The sequence below is a fragment of the Aplysia californica genome, unplaced genomic scaffold, assembly GCF_000002075.1.
Source record: "Aplysia californica isolate F4 #8 unplaced genomic scaffold, AplCal3.0 scaffold00035, whole genome shotgun sequence".
Taxonomy (NCBI): domain Eukaryota; kingdom Metazoa; phylum Mollusca; class Gastropoda; order Aplysiida; family Aplysiidae; genus Aplysia; species Aplysia californica.
In genome coordinates this window covers 1,382,432-1,399,197 of record NW_004797305.1, presented here as the reverse complement: position 1 = coordinate 1,399,197, position 16,766 = coordinate 1,382,432, and the positions used below count along the sequence as shown (strand labels likewise).

Below are 16,766 nucleotides of genomic sequence, written 5' to 3'. Positions count from 1 at the left end.
TCCGCGTGTAAAAAAAGTATCGCAATTTGCGACCGAGAGCGGTCCATCGGAGGAAGGAGGAAAGTAGCGGGAAAAGCTAGATGAAGCGGAGTTTCCGCTATTTAGCGGGAAAGTGGCAGCTATGCCTTACTACAGTGGAACTCGGATTCAACGAGGTCGCCAGGCCTGACCTAAAATCTCGTTGAATCCGAGCGTTCTTTATAGCAAACACAAGGTTTTGTGTAGATAATAACAGGCACTGAGCAAGTAATGTGTATAAAGAGAAGTCACAAGTAATGCCTGAAATGCCTGCATATTAGGAGCTGTGCAAAAAAAAAAAGACCAATTCGTTCAAATGCACACGCCTGGGCCATCTCGATTGTTTACCAAAAAGTTGTGTTGCTGTGTAGAGCCTAGCATACGGCAACTTTTTATTCCATAGACCAGCGCACAATTCATTACGTAGCTTATCATTGCAATAATGATCAGTTGCGGATGGGGGGGGAAAAAGGACTTGTGTAATAACCACTCCCAAATCCAAAAAATTAATCCCATCACAAAAAAAACAATTGAAAAAAGATCCACAAGACAACAATAATTGATTATTCCACCTTTAATTACTTGCTCCAAGTAAAACAGTATTACGTGAAACGCATGCATAAGACACATCAGCTTGTGATGCACATTGCAATATTTAGTCATCAGATGCTGTACACATTGCTAGTGGGGCAGGGGGAGGCGAAAGAAGCCATTCACCAAGAGTTTAGAGAGGTGAACATGAACAGGAATACGAAAAACAATCGCACAAGACCACTGTCACCATGTACATCCCACCCATAATTTATAACATTACTTTCGCCCAGAGTTCAATTTACACATACAAAAAAATAAAATAAAATAAAAATAACCTAACCTTCATATCCTGAAGTCAGACAAACTAAGGAGAAAAATTAAATGCCTGCAAGTTTTTCTTCATCAGTTCCTCACGTAAAAGATGTAAAAATTTAAAAAAGACACAAGTTAATTTTGAAAAACAATCATACCAAGATTCCCCTTTAAAAAGTCCTACAAGAACAGTACGATCCTTCATAAGGTTTTCCCACAGAACAATTTCAGCACTTTTTACACACAGGAACGGCACCATCAGCTACCTCACCAGAGTGCATAGGTACAGTATTCAGTGGGGAATAATTCTTTTAAAAGCTTTAACCAAATTGTTTTTACAAGCCAACTTTTTAAAAACAAAACTCAGGTATGGAAAAATTTAGAAAATACCAAACCCAACAAAACTTGGAAGTATAGAGAGATGAGATAGAAGACCCAAGGGCGATAAATTAGGCACAGTGGAAAGACTTAGTAGGAACTGACAATAATTCATAAACCAATCTTAAAAATAAAAAAGAAAAGAAAAAAATATATAATTTCAAAACTAGTTATAAGTGCTATATGAAATCATCATCGTCATCAAAATAGCCACCACCTGACGTCGCATCAGCCAAGCCAAGGTCATCAGCTTTGTCCAGGCGGATAGAGGCCTTCTGCTTCTTCTTTTTGCTCTTTGCTTGCTCCTGGGGGGAGTAGGTAAAAAAAAGCGCATTTTAAAATTTCTATGCACATCCAGAACATCGGAGCAACAGAAAACCCTTTCAACCCACCCAATCGTCAGCAGTTTGGTTTGAGATAAGAGATTTGCTTTTTGTTGATGTTAATGCGAACATACATGTAAGACAAACCAAAACTATGGCTAACGCTGAGAAACAAACTGATGGCACAGTTAATCATCACCTAAGTGCATATGGTGAAAAAGCACTCCATTGAAAAGGAGGTGTTAGCATAATAGACTCTCAACTATAACTGGCCTGTGCAGCCACTCTCAATCACACACTTCAATTTGAAAAGGCCAAGACAGAGAGTACGGCAGGACAATGGGGAAAACTTTGCAATGATATTTTTACTTCTGCACTATCCCAAAAGGGGAAGTCACAACAGCCAGGTACTTGACAGCAAAGATCTGCATGAAGCAGTTTCCTTCACTGCCACATCTTTTGCAAACACAGATCCATTAAATTTCTTTATGCACCAGTAAATGTCAACCACCACAAATGACTCGACTTGAGTTCGCTTGTGCATAATGAGAACTACAGGGTGAAAAAAAAACAACAACTACAATTTTTTTCCTGAATATCTCGCACAAAAATTGTTCTAGAAGGACGTAATTTGGAACACACATGATTCATTCAAAAGAAATTTGTTTGATATAAAACCTGTAGAGAAGAAACTTATTTTGAAAACAGAAATGGCTTAAAGAAAAAAAGTAACCAAAAATGTGAAATTCACCAATTTAAAAAAAATCTTGTTAAGAAAGTCGTGAAAAGATTGGTTGACTTTTTTTCTTTATTTTCTCTTTGACATTTAATTTTCCATCCCAGTAACATTTAAACAATATTTAATTTCTTTTACAGGGTTAAAAAACAAACAAATTCATTCTAGAATTCCTAAAAGCAGTGCTCTACGTGCCCGTCTTCGGACTCGACACATTTTTAACGCGTCGTTTGAAATGTTCAATGGTGCCCAAACACAAGGACCTGCTAACCCTTGAGTGTTTAAAGCCACATACACTGATATTCTGAATTAAGTGGCTTCTAGAGACAATAGGGAGTGGGGTGCCCAATAGACAGCATTTCTGGAGTCAACGTTTCCTGCAGGTTGAAAAACAGGCTTTGCACTAAACAATGTCATCGAGGAAATGAAACCGCTTTTCAAGACCATTGAGGAATCATAAATACATTGCCATGATCTGATTCATGTCATCTCAGCCTAGCGAAGATGAACATGGTACAGTCGTAGAATACAGACTGTTGAGGTGTGGGGAAGTCCTAGCTGCAGATTGTCCACGAACAGACATCTCATGGGAATCGACTACAGAAATCTGCACCCTGGTGACATTTAAAGGGCTGCGTATGGTGCGTGTTCGATCTGAAGTGGTCATTTTTGGGGGAAATTTTTAGTTTTGATTAGCTATTTATTCAAACTGACGGAACTTCTCTACTCACGACACCCAAAGGTCTTGAGGGCACGTATGAAAAGTAAGGGATGGTGAGTTTGTGCAGAGGCAATGTTCAATACAAAAAGCTCTCTGCTCTTTACTTAACTTAACTCACTCACTGCCATGCCCTAACCCTGTCGGGTGATCCGCGTAGACGCTGCCTGCCAAACCCAAAACCCGCCGGGTGCGTTTTTACTACTATTTTTCAAACATTCCCCGACGCGTTTCGGGCTTGGCAGTCGGAAGTAGGCGACATAAGCCAGTTTAGTTTCGATTCCGCATTGTTGCAGTAGCTTCCCTTGAATAAGCTACTTAAAAATCGGACTTTTCGAACTCGCCCGAAACGAACTACCAACGTTCAGTTACGATAGCGACGGCGTCTCAACGAGGTCGGAACATTTGAATTGATGGACCCATTTGTCAATAAAGGGTCAGATGATAGTGATGATGAACCATCATACAGAGTTGATAATGAGTATAGGAAAGGAAATAGGAGAGGTGCGGACTCAAGTGAAGATGAAAATTGTGTTACATTTAGGCCTAGATCTAGAATCGGGTGTTCCCCATGCTCGCTCAGACCTATGATCCGATGCTTCTCGGTCCCGTCACGCAAACGTCAAAGATCACACAACGTAGCTTTAGACCCCAAATGATAGGAATACAGCTGACATAGACCCTCCTATGTCTACATAACAAACTTCAAATAGTGGCACCCCTCGCCCAGCGGCCATGCCCCGTCCTGCAACCACACACCCAGATGTGTTGATGCTCAGGATGGGTGGACTGATGACTTAAATGATACAAAATTTGTCAGATATCTTTTCAAAGTGACTCTTCAACATTTGTCGGTTGATACAACATCCATTTCTTGCAGAGATAAAGATATAAAGGCATGCATATCGACTGAATGTACCAAGCACCTAAATGTTATGTAAAAGTTTTTTTTCTCGATTTTGCCACATATTGACAAACTCATAAAATTTCACAGTAAAGGTATCACAAAATTTTTTTGGGATTTGTTGAGTATGTTTCAATGTCATTGTTTGTGGAAAAGTTCAATGCTGTACACAAAATAATAAGCTCACGGTGAGGTTTGGAAAATGGTCCCGAAAGCCTGGCATTCCTCAGTTATCCTGCCGAGACATGCCTGGCAGTGAGTGAGTTAACCATGATCTCAGCAGGCAAATGAAATTTGGAAAATTAATATCTGCAGACTTCTGTAGACTTGTTAAGACTGCTGAAGCTTGCAATGTGGCGTGATTGTTGCAACTTTTAGTGGTATGCTTTTAATGCGAACTGGTGCGTCAGGTTACGAAGATGGGGACAGGGTTGAAAATGGGTTGCTTTTTTAAAATGTGCCATACAGAGCAAAACCATTCCATGGATTTATCTGAAATGAATATCAGATAATTCCTTTTGGCTTCCAAATATTATGTTCAAAATTGAAACGCAAAACTGCAGTATGGAGGAAGATATCTACAAAACAAGTTGTACAGTTTTTTCTTGGATCGCCATGTATTTCTCATTAGACCACTAACAAAAAAACCAACAACCCCCCCCCCCCCCAAATTATAACAAAAATCCCTTATGTAGTGCCAAAAACTTTTAGAAAGGTCCACAACCAAAACAAATCAAAAAGATTAGACAAGATTTCTTCACTTACCTTCCTTTGCCTATCCTTCTCGTGGAATAAGGAATTCAATGCAATGCCAACTTTCTTGATGTTATCTGGGGGTACTGAAAATGTATGAAAAGATTTTTAACTTGTTGCCTCATTAAGTGGGTAATGTGCATAAATAACAACCAAATGATGTTCACTGCATTACTTGATATTCTGTTTTGCCAATTTGGTAGGTCGAGGCTTCAGTACGTTTGAGAAAGGAACCACAGAGTGACTCATTTACGTTAACGGACATTAAGTTTTCAACGTCGCTACTTTAAAATTCTAATTCAGTTTTGGGTCCATATCCAAAGTAACTCTTTGGCATTCAGTAAGCACTCACTCAAATCATCTAACAGAAAGGAAACCTGAAATCCAATCCAAACCTCCAAGGAACCAAAACAGCAATATGTGAAATGAAAACTGTCACCAGTGACTGTGAGCAGTTCAAGCACAAGATGTTTTTTTGTGTGCAAGAATAGGCCTTATTGCCTTACACTTACAAGTAATGCATTGCTCTAATCACCAGTGGTTTCTGCCAAAGATCACACTAAGAACACAGCCTGCCAAAGAGCCCGCTTTTAGCATGTTAAAGAATTTATATGCCTTAGACCCTTTAAAAAATCCACTAAAGAGCCCGGTTTTAGTCAACAATGGCAACACTCAACACACTTTTCAAGCAAGTCTCTTCATGCCCTAACCAGTGCATGAACTATGTGACAATATAAAGTAAAATGCAGTTGGGATGTGCGGAGGAGGGAAAAAGGGAATGGAGTGAATTCACAACACCCCACACTTGTTTGAAACGGCACTACTGACTTTCACACGCATTGTCTCCTTCATACAAATATTAAAAAAACAAAACAAACAAAAAACATGTAATGTAAATATGCAGCAATTTTCATGAAGAAGGAAATAAGTGTGGCATGGAGCTGCAGACAGCAAAATTTATAAACAGTATATGTATGTGTACACTTACTAAAGATAGGTTTTTAGTTAAGCATTTGAGGTGTGTGCAAGCAAGTCCATCAGTTGATGGTTTCTGATCGATTCAATCTTTTCATTTCTCATGTTGTCAAAAACCTAGACCACTGTATCTTGGAAAGAAGGTACATATATTCCACCATGTCCTGGTGAAATCTTTGCTACACTGAGCCCCATATCGAGAAGGTACTATTTGTGAGGCATCTTGGTGAAATCAGGCGCTCGTGATAATAATGAAATCGAAGAAAACAGCAGTTTTCTCCCCCGCTAAGCAATTTTTATTAAATTTTTGTTTTTTTGGCACAACACCTTATATGTCCATTTACAAACAAAGTCCTTAGAGAATTTCACTGAAAAATGTGTATTAAAGGCACAAAAATATAATTTTAGTTTCCATGGAATTTACCAAGCTTTGGCGGCCACTTTCTCGTAAATTTTACCTCTTAAACCAGGTGACCCTCACCTCCTTCAATCCGAAAGATCTCCACTTCTATTGATGATGGATGGGTGATTTTTTAATTGAAAGCAAGACAAATGAACAAGCTTTTTAAGATGATACCAATAACTCAATATGCTCAAAACTGATTCCACCACGCTGCCTCACATTTGTCTTTAGAATTGAAATTATGGTCACTCCACACTGCTTGCAATGTTGAGGAATTCATCACAACAAATCTCCCTTTTTAAGCTACTGAAGCATTATTTCAAGTCCGTGTAACACATCCATCTATGAATAGATTTTTAATATAGCAAAGACAACAATAGCATAGTGGCAAACATATATACGTCACCACACAAAAATATCTGAATAAGTACACCCAAACCATTGCTGCACAGGAAAACGACAACAGTATTGAATACAGCATAACAAGGATGTCCTGAACCCCACTCACACCAGACTTTAAAATTAAGTGACTGTGATGTAAAAACATGAAAACTCCATAACTTAAATAACAAAGACCAAAGAGCACTATGGTGCAGATGTTATGACTTTACTTCGGTTGAGTATTTACTGCACTGTTACTGTTTGCAGACACAAATAACATTAACAAAGAAAACATACTCACACGTCACGGAAATATCGTTTATGAGTTTTTCCAAAAACTCTCCATAAAGTTTACTGCTCTGTGGGTAAAAAAATAATCATACACAACATTACAAATAAAAACCAGGTGAAGCTAAACCAATAGAATTAAAACAAAAGTACAAAGAATTTTTTTTTAGCATATATATATATATATATATAATGTGTTCAACACAATAAGGCAACATTTTGATTCACAAAAACTGCCAGCCTTAAAGCTGGTGGCTGGGAGCTCCCAGACATAAACTTTGCAATTACGCAAAGTAAACATGTAAATTCAATGCCCATGGGGGACTATTTCCCCCCTTCCTATTGATTGTAATGACATAGGATTGAAATGAAAAAAAAAAAAAAGCATGTTAACACAATGCTTCGATGTTTAAAATCTCTCCAGACAGATAATATCTGACACACAGCAAGAGTCTTTTGCTTGTCCAACAGAAACTACTGCTGATTTTGGAACTGGCTGGAGAGACAAAAACTTGTGTACTGGGTACTTGATAAGTGATTTAGAAATCTGAAGTGCAACTTGAAACAGTCAAAATGTCATTAGCACCATGTTTTTATTACTGCAAAGCAAATTATATTGTCCCTAAAATAGTTACGAAGAACACGCCCCAAAATCTCAGCATCTATAAATTTCAGAATTTAAAGCTTTATTCATTAAATTCATTAATGATGTTGACAACATGGCTGTCTCACCTCGAAAAAAGTAATTTTCGTTTTCAAAGCTTCTGCAAACTCATCAAACTCTTCTTTGGTTTCCGGAAACATTGAATCAATTCCTTTAGACTGGACACCTGGTGAAAAGAAATTATAATATCATCAAAACAACTGAGGGGGTGGTATGATTCACCAAAAAAGGGTGCTTGTTTCACATGCATAACTCTAATCAGCCAGAAAGAATGCTATGGACTTTTCTGAACATCCAGAAATAAATCTGCTTTGTCATTTAAACATCCTATAAGCATTTGTACCACAATTATGGATCTAGATGTACCTCGCTCAAAATGAAAAAACAAACTTGCCCAACTGCCTGCAACATCAGGAGAGCTGATAAAGAGACCGAATGCAGAAAACACAACAGGTGTACTGTGAAAGAATTTGATAATAAATCTTGTTTCGGAAAGTGACATGGACTCTAGATCCAAAACTGTTGGTGATGCAACAAGCTGCCACTCCAAAAATATGCCTTCCAAGTGTCTAATTTAAAAAAAAAAAAGGGTAACATGTCTATTTCTAACTTCACCAATATTATACATTCAGATCTGGAAAACTGGCCGGTAGCATCTGCGTTTGTTGCCATTTTTTTGTCCAAAAGTTGCAACAAAAACGGCAAAAGTTGCCATTAATTTTCAAGCTTTCAACTAGCTGTGACGACGCAATACATTGATAGAAGTAACTTAATCTAAAGCACCAGAATTTCTTATGCTCTGTTTTAAGCATCCAGAATATAATTTGTAGACACATAGAGTGTAAAAACGTGAAAAATAAAGGTTTCGCAACAGAATGAAATTAAAATTAAAACAGCACACAAACAACCGCAAAAAGTAACAAATAAGGGCGTGTGTCCACCTATCCTAAACGTGCTTAATTCAAGAAAAAGTACAGGATATTACATGTAAATTATGGAATCACACACAAGGGGCCTGCCAGTGTCAGTATTTGGTTTTGGTGGAGACACGCTCTAATATAACACACACATATATATATATTATTTTTAAATATAAAAAAAAAAAAATATAGGAACATCAAATTAAATGACATTAGGCTATATAAAGACACACAAATAGAAGGAAAATTAACACAACAACAAAGAGGGAAAAATAAAAGACAAACAGCAATATAAGATTCGTAAATAGTATGTAATGTACTTATTATTCTTCGTGTGAAAATAACTTTACAGGGACACCTTAAAATGATCAAAATACACGTTTATGTAATGAAGCAGCCTTTTCTTTTTGAAAAATGCAAAAATCGTGGCAAAAAAAAAATGCCGAAAATCGCGGCCGCGACAAACGCAGATGCTAGATTAGGGGAGTGAAAATGACATGCTTTCTGTTATTCTGGCAAAAGGAAGTACATAGAAACGACACTGAGCGTGTTGATATGAGTTAAATATCTGAATCGATTTATAGTACTTGCAACCAGTCTGTTGACCGTATAAAAAAAAAGGCCAAAGCCATACTGATTTTTCTGAAAATATTTGGATGCAAAAAACAAAAACAAAAAAAATTACTGTCAGCAGGAACTTTGACATTTCCATGAAGAACAAGCAGGTGAAAACTATACGTTGAAACCTTACAGTTTCTTTACAGTATAACCTTTGAAAAAGAAATCTTCAAATTAATGGAACATTAAAACAGCGTACAATAAAAAGCAAACTGACCCAGACATTAGAGTAAGATCATAGAAGTGCATAAATTCAGTTTCACATTATACAAAGGAACAGATGCTCTCATGAGGAACCAATACAGTATATTCCACTTATATCGACATGGTCTGGGAAGGGGATTTGATGTCGATACATGAAATATAAAGCCAAAGAGGGAAAAAATAAGGAAAGGTCAGCGTAAAAAGACAACACTACTTTTTAACTCTTATCCTGCGTCTGTGCCCAGATGTGTATCTTATCAGCAACCGATTACGTCGGACGTGCCGGGCAGGCCGCCGGGGTAACTCAGTGTGTACTGTTGGTGAACAGTGCGCGCGCCGGGAAATGTGTGTTTTCGCCATTAATACCGCGGGAGTGTGTTAACCGATGATGAAAATAACGCTTTATCTTTCATAGCTTTCTATTTATTAAGTGTAACAAACACATGAATAACCCCCTCTCACAAGCTAATAAGACATTACGAGTAGTTACGCCCATTCGAATAACCTTTCTGGACGCTCTTTGTTGTTATGAATGACCTGAGGATCGAAAGGGGATAATTTAGGTCAATTTCCGAATGTTTTACATTCAAATTGTTCTTTGTACCTGCACAATGGTATTCAAAACTATCAAACAAGCTTATTTTTTATCAGGTAGTATCATTTCATACAAAAATCAAGCACATTTGAAATATTTTGTATAGAAAAATGGAAGTCTTGTTTCCTGACTATCCTTTCGCGCTCCTCATGTCTAAGTGGGTCAATTTCTTCTATAATTTCATTGGACGAACATCTAGAGCTACCAACTTGGCATGTTTTGAATGATACGTATGCCTCGATTATGAACCAACGCAGACTGTTCTAGAAGAAGGCCACAAACGCACACAAACTCAAGCAGACTGACGCACACACACTTGACCTGCGTGAATGGGGATCCGACTTGGGACCCGAATGACACGTAAGATGATGCGCGCTGCGCGTGCGCTGAGCAAGGGGCTACACTGATTCGGGACCAGAACGTAGGCGAGGTGCCGAAATAGGCTTATCGGGCGACATAAACCCGGCTCCCGCAGGATGAGGGTTAAAGCTGGTTGCTTCCCTTTATTCTTACACAACTACACAGTGAAACTAACAAGAGGCAGAGGGGAGGGTAGGTTGCAGTTACGGTACCAAAGACCGTCCAACGCGAGGCGCACACTACACACAAGCGCAAACTTTGTTGTAGCATCCTTGTATGGCCTGTTTACCGCCACGTGCTGGGGAAAATGGAAAGGTGAGGCACTGACTCATGTGGCATTTGCCAGCGACAAACTGAGAATGGGATGGGGAAGGGGGGTGAGCGATCGAGAATGGGGGTAGGGAGGTGATGCCACTCACGTGCGAGAGGCATTGTACTGTGTTGGACGTTGGAGACTACACTGTGTAGGCCCTACATGACCTACTGAAGCCTGGTGTGTCGGAATAGGCTACTTTTCGGGTATGCAGAATGTTAACTCACTTGCGACTGGGCCCTTTCACCAGTCACAAGCGTTGAAGACTGGCGTTTTTGGGGGTATTTCAATAAATCACCACAACTCTCAGAATTACCCTATTGTAATTATTTTTGACACAGTAAAGTAACATTCAAGCTTAATCTACTACAAAAAACCAAAGTTGTCTAAGTTTAATACTTTAATTTGTATGATTTTTTAAAAATTGGCATGAATTTGATTTTCCAAAAAATTTCCAGAGACGTGACAAGTGGAATGAAATTCACTACAACAACAAAAATAAAAGTTCAAAGTGTTCTGGTTTGATTTGTATACATGTGCGAGTGTTTGGTGAAAATATAAAAGCTGGTCTGTGCATTGATTCAGACCCATACACTGAAAATACATAGACAGATGTACGGCACGGCGTTGTGATTTCGTTGCGCGAAAAACAACACCGGTACTAGTGCTAGATCTAGCCCTAAAACTACGACTCGGGCCGTGTTCAGGTACATATCCAGGATCCTAACTATTAGACACATCATATTCTGAGACACTAAAACTAGTAAAACATACAGAAGTATAGAAAACGGCGAAATTATGTGATTCTGGTTCATGCGACTTCTTCGACCGTTACTACGACGCGACTGTCGGATTACTATCAGCTGTATAGAAAAAAACAAAGCGCGAGTTCCGGTCTGTTCAACCCCAGTTGGGGTCACTGTCCTTCACCTTCAATAACTTAAAAACTACCGGCCCCAGAGATACGAAACGAAGTCTAAGTAGCTCAGGCTTGGCCAAACAAGGGTACGAGGCGGGTCTCGCGATCCGTGCGTGATTTGTAGAGCGAAAAAAAAATTCCAAAGTGGGTCACGCAACTGTTGTGTGACCCGTCTGAAGTGAGTTAATGAAAAACTAATGTGTTGACCGTTAGTGTGGCTTTTTCTGCCATTTATGTTCGTGGGCATCACCAGTTACCCAGGACGCATGCCGATAAAGCAGAATGGGCAGAAAAAAGTCTATATAAGAGGAATTGTTTAGTGAAGATATTAAAGGAAAAATTTCGTAATTGGAAAATATGTTGATATGTCAAAATGTCGATACAAGTGGATTATACTTAGTAATTATTAGATCAATAGAGAACATGCATAAGATACTGGAAAGGAAACAATAACTTTACTTCCTCATCCAAGGACAACTGTATCATTTAATTTTCATTTTAAAGTGATAACATTAGGATAGTGTGATACTCTATAACAAAAGTGCCAGTCATAAGAAATGACAGTTCTTGCCTTGACAAGTTCACCATCGTAGCAGAAAAACTCAAGTGTCTTTAGACAGCTAGTACTAACAGCACCCACAGGAAACAGGAAAACATTGAGGAACATGGAAGTAAGATTTACCAAATAATCCTTTGGCGAGCTTCAAATCAGCCTCTTCTTGAATTTTCTGTAGGCGTATTTTTTCTGCAAGTTTTTCCTCCGCAGTCAACTCTTTCTTTTCAGCCTGAAAACACAAGAAAGGACAACCGTGACAATTTAAATCACAACATGGGATCTTTAAGAAAATGTTGGCAGCATGCCGTACAATCAAAAACTTTTTTCCCCGTTGGGGCACGAACACCTGAAGGTGAGATAAGCTCACCTCAGAATACCACCATTACAATGTTACAGGGGAACAGAGAGAAAAACAACCAGATGCACGTGCCCGCCATTGCCCTATTTCAAATGACCAATGAATGGGCTCCGAATAGTCATGCAGGGATTTGCAGGTCCCATATATTTGCCGAGGGAGTGCAGAGAAAATGGCCAGCCTCTGTGTTAAGCCGTTCTGGACAGGGGGGGGGTGGTAGCGGTACATTTATGATAAATTCTAAACACCTACTTGACATAGAACTTTCAAATTTGAGGAAAGATAGATCCTTTACCTTCTCCACATTGAAAATCAAGCTCCTTGTAGTTGAAGGAATACCTATACGAAAGTGTTTCCGCCACCAAAAATATAGGTTAATTTATGTGTGCAACCTTCAACGTCCATATAATCATTAATTTGCCCTAAATTCTGATTGGTTGCCAAGTTTCATTCACATTGATCTAGAAATAGAGTCAACTGATTTTGAGAAAGTTAGTCAACTACGTTCTCATCCGGTCCAAAAATACACCCGCAAACGGGGACAAAAATTTGTTTGCAACGATAGCCCGATAGGCATTGTTAACTTCCATTACTTTCCGAGTAACAAGCATAAAGTAGGTATGTTATTAGATAATTGAATCATAAAACACAAACAGCTTAAATACGAAAAATAACATGTTTGAGAAATAACTTACAGATACCAATTCTGCTGCCTCTTGTTTGGCACGATTTTTCTCTGCTATTCTCTCAGCCAGAGGTTTTTTCTTAGGCCGCTGGTAAGCTAAAAAGGAACAAAAAATGGCATCAAATTAGTTTCACAAAATAATTGATGAGCAATCCTGCGTTTAATTGTCTTATTAGAAAAATATTTGTAAAATTACAGTAATGTCCACAACAAACTTTACTATCAGTACCACCTAGGTACATAATCATGCTAAATCATTATATAAATCACACTGTCAACTGTAAAAGTCAATGATAAGACGGACCGAGACTAAATAATAACTCCCCCACACACACACATACTGACACTGCTGAAACTGGATACACAAAATCATTAATTATCCCTCTGTTAACAAAAATTCTAATTTCAGTTATAAAATTCATTCATAATTTTAGTCTTTCCATTTAACCATATCCATACGCCCTGGTGTCATTTTGTGCCCCCAGGGTTGTATTCTTCATATTTTAGAATACTTCTAGTACGAAGATCTCTTTGAAAATTTAAGTATTTCTCAAAAAATTATTTTGACAGACTGTTATGCAAAGCGCACAGATTGGATTAACGAACAATTTCCTCTTTGAAAAAAGTGGTGGCACAGAGTTCCCCATGTTGTATGGATACGATAGTAAAACACGATGTACGAATAGGATTAACAATGAGTACAATCACACAGGAAAAAATATTACAAAACAGAATGTAGAATATCATACCTGTTGACGTACTGTCTTCACTTGCATCGGCTGGCTTTTTCTCATCGTCGTCATCTTCCCAGCTCTCCTATACAACACAAATAGAAAATATTTTTACTACTTATCATCACTATAAAATTTTCAAATGACAGCATATAAAAGCATGAGTGAAAACAAATACCAAAAAATACATTGAAATTGTGGGGAAAGGCGGGATACAAATGCTCTTATTATTAATATTATTATACATCAATAACTCAAAAAGTAATGGTTTGCAGTGGAAACGAAGTTGATATTCATTTTCAGCTGACAAAACAAAACTAGAAAAGAGCTACTAAATCTAGTAATGCTTTGTAACTTGTGGACCCGTGTCGTGTATGCAGTTGCACTGTTCTGGGTGCTAATCTACCATTTCTTACTGTAGAACTCACATATATATATGGGAAGGCCACTAAAACTGTCGAAAATCAATATTTGTAAAAATATCAAATCTAATTGTAAAACATCAAATTATGGTGAAATTAAGGGGGAGGGGCGCACTCCCCCTGATACCCCCTAGCCCCATAATTTTTTTTTTTAAGTTTTAGTTTTAGGAAGGTTTTACGGCACTCGCAACTGCATAAGGTCATATATGAGCGCCAGAAGATTGGAGGTGTTACAAGAGAGTAACAAACATAAAAAAGAAGAAGGGGAGATAAGGACGATAGATGTTTCATAGGAAAGAAGGAGCAAACCACACCAGAGCACCGCCAACCACCCACATTTTTTAAAAAGTCAACCCTCCTCCCTCCTAAATACAGGGACAAGTCCACCATGAGTAAAATAATCGCTTTTAGTAGGCTACAGTTGTAATGGAACGTTTGTTCACAGCACAGAATTCTACAATTTTTCTGTTATCACAGTGTAGAATTCTGTGGTTTAGGGTGAACGCAAAATTTGTTGGCCTAGATCTAGGCTATAACAGTGAACGCGCACCAGGTGAGAATAGCCAAAAGACTAGCCTGCACTGTTCTCATCCCGGGTGAGAATAGAGGTAGCCTTCTTGGACTGCTTTTGCTAAGGGAAGTGGCTATTCTCATCCGGGGTGAGAATAGAAAAACGATCTACCTCTCACCCCGGGTGAGACTTGCCAGCGTAGGCTATTCACTATTCTCACCCGGTGCGAAACAAGACCTGCTTTTCCTCATTTTGGAATACTGTCTATCGGTGTGGATGATCAAATTGATAAAAGCCAAGAAAAAATTATGTTATAGCACAAAAGTAAGCTAATTTGATCGTCCTTTAAGATGCTATGGCCATTTCACTGTTCGAATCGAGCCAAACTACGCGGGTCGCCATTTTGTTTTGCCCGGAAGTTCTCGCAAGATCTACTCCTCCCCTTTCTCTCTCTCTCTCTGTCTCTTTCTGAATACTGTCTATCGGTGTGGACGATCAAATTGACCAAAACAAAGTTAAAAAATGATGTTAAAACACAAAAGTATATTTATTTGGTTGTCTACAAAGATGCTACAGCTATTTAACTTTTCGAATCGAGCCGAACTACGCGGGTCGCCATTTTGTTTTGACCGGAAGTTCTCGCGCTACTCCTCTCTCTGTCTCTTTCTCTCTCTCTCCACTGCCCACATACAAAATTGTACGCTTTTAGTAGGCTACAGTTGTAATGGAACGTTTGTTCATGGCACAGAATTCTACAATTTTTCTGTTATCACAGTGTAGAATTCTGTGGTTAAGGGTGAACGCAAAATTTGTTGGCCTAGATCTAGGCTATAACGGTGAACGCGCACCGGGTGAGAATAGCCAAAAGACTAGCCTGCACTATTCTCATCCCGGGTGAGAATAGAGGTGGCCTTTGCTAAGTTACAAGCCTTAGAAGAACAATTAAATCTACTACTAGATCTAGATCTAGTTTTACTTCCTTCTAGTCATGCCATGAATCATGAAATGATGACACATTGAATTGATAATTGATGAGTCACCATGTCCATGCCATGGATGTCTTGTACCATAACAATGGACTAAGAGAAGGTGAAACAGACAAATAAATGAGACAAACACCCAGGACATTTTGATTTAAGCTAACGAAATTTGCTAAAAGCAGGTCTTATGGGAGAGTTTTTAGAATTAAATCTAGATCTAGATAGATTCTAGATCTAGATCTAGAGATAGATTAGTAACATAACGTTCAACTCCAAACTTCTTTCTTAGCCGTAATCGAGGCCAATCGAAAATAGGTTACCTTCACATCCTCGTCTTCGTCTTCCCCTTCCCACTTGTCTGTGGCAGCATTTCCACCTGGAACAGCAGGCTCAAAATCTTCGTTTTCTGGAAAACAAATGAATTCAACATTGTGAAGCTAATAAGAACACTTTGAAAGGACAAACCAAGACAAAATATTCAATTTTTATGACCAATATGTCCCACATGTTCCCTTACCCCAATCATCCATCTTGGTGTGTATAAACTCTACGGTACGAAGAATGGCAGCCTTTGTCAATCATCCTCTCTTCATCCGCACTTTAGCCTATCGCCAGAATCGCCGGGTGTAGGTCTAGTATCGATAATGTTTTCCTGGGCGTCTTTCCGATTCCAATCTTGAAATTGGAAGTTAGGGCGTTATTAGGGCCTGCAACAATGAAATCACTATTTATCAGAATCACGAGCCAAAAGTAAGAATTGATAAGCGAATGAAACTGATATACGTTCGATTAAAGTCTTTCAGTACTCCTATTTTGACTTTATGTCAACTGTTTTTCCAACTGCTGAATTATTTTTTTTGACATTGCAAGTATCAAACAATGATAATACATAACAAGATGGGCCACTCAGCCAAAAAAGTGTCCGCAGGAAGTATGCTCTTTGCTTCAGATGGCGCTGCAGTCTGTTTTGAAGCTCTCTTTCGTTTTTCCAGAAGAAGAATAGGAATAGCACCTCCTTGCGTGCGCAGATCGACTGCTGTTCATCAGCAGTTCGGGTACGTTCAGTGCGGAGTTTTAGTTTTTTTTATATTTTAATGACCTCTCGCCTTTCATTCTAAAGTCAAATTAAACAAAGAAAACCATCACCCTTTCCTCCGGAAGAGATTTTTTGTCAGCGTAACCATTTTAAAAAAGCGTTCTTCCGAAATTT

General features: G+C 38.6%; 1 protein-coding gene across 1 annotated transcript; it reads right to left on the bottom strand.

Moving 5' to 3' along the window:
- Positions 1-574: 574 nt before the first annotated feature.
- On the bottom strand, positions 575-16,278 carry LOC101848413 (eukaryotic translation initiation factor 3 subunit J). Its single transcript, XM_005091733.3, has 9 exons — positions 16,074-16,278; positions 15,877-15,962; positions 13,662-13,728; positions 12,923-13,008; positions 11,999-12,101; positions 7,456-7,553; positions 6,737-6,794; positions 4,689-4,762; positions 575-1,547 (listed from the first exon to the last, which is right to left on the bottom strand). Exons 1-9 carry the CDS (start codon positions 16,084-16,086, stop codon positions 1,422-1,424), a joined length of 711 nt encoding a protein of 236 aa, XP_005091790.1. The 5' UTR covers positions 16,087-16,278; the 3' UTR covers positions 575-1,421.
- Positions 16,279-16,766: the final 488 nt, after the last annotated feature.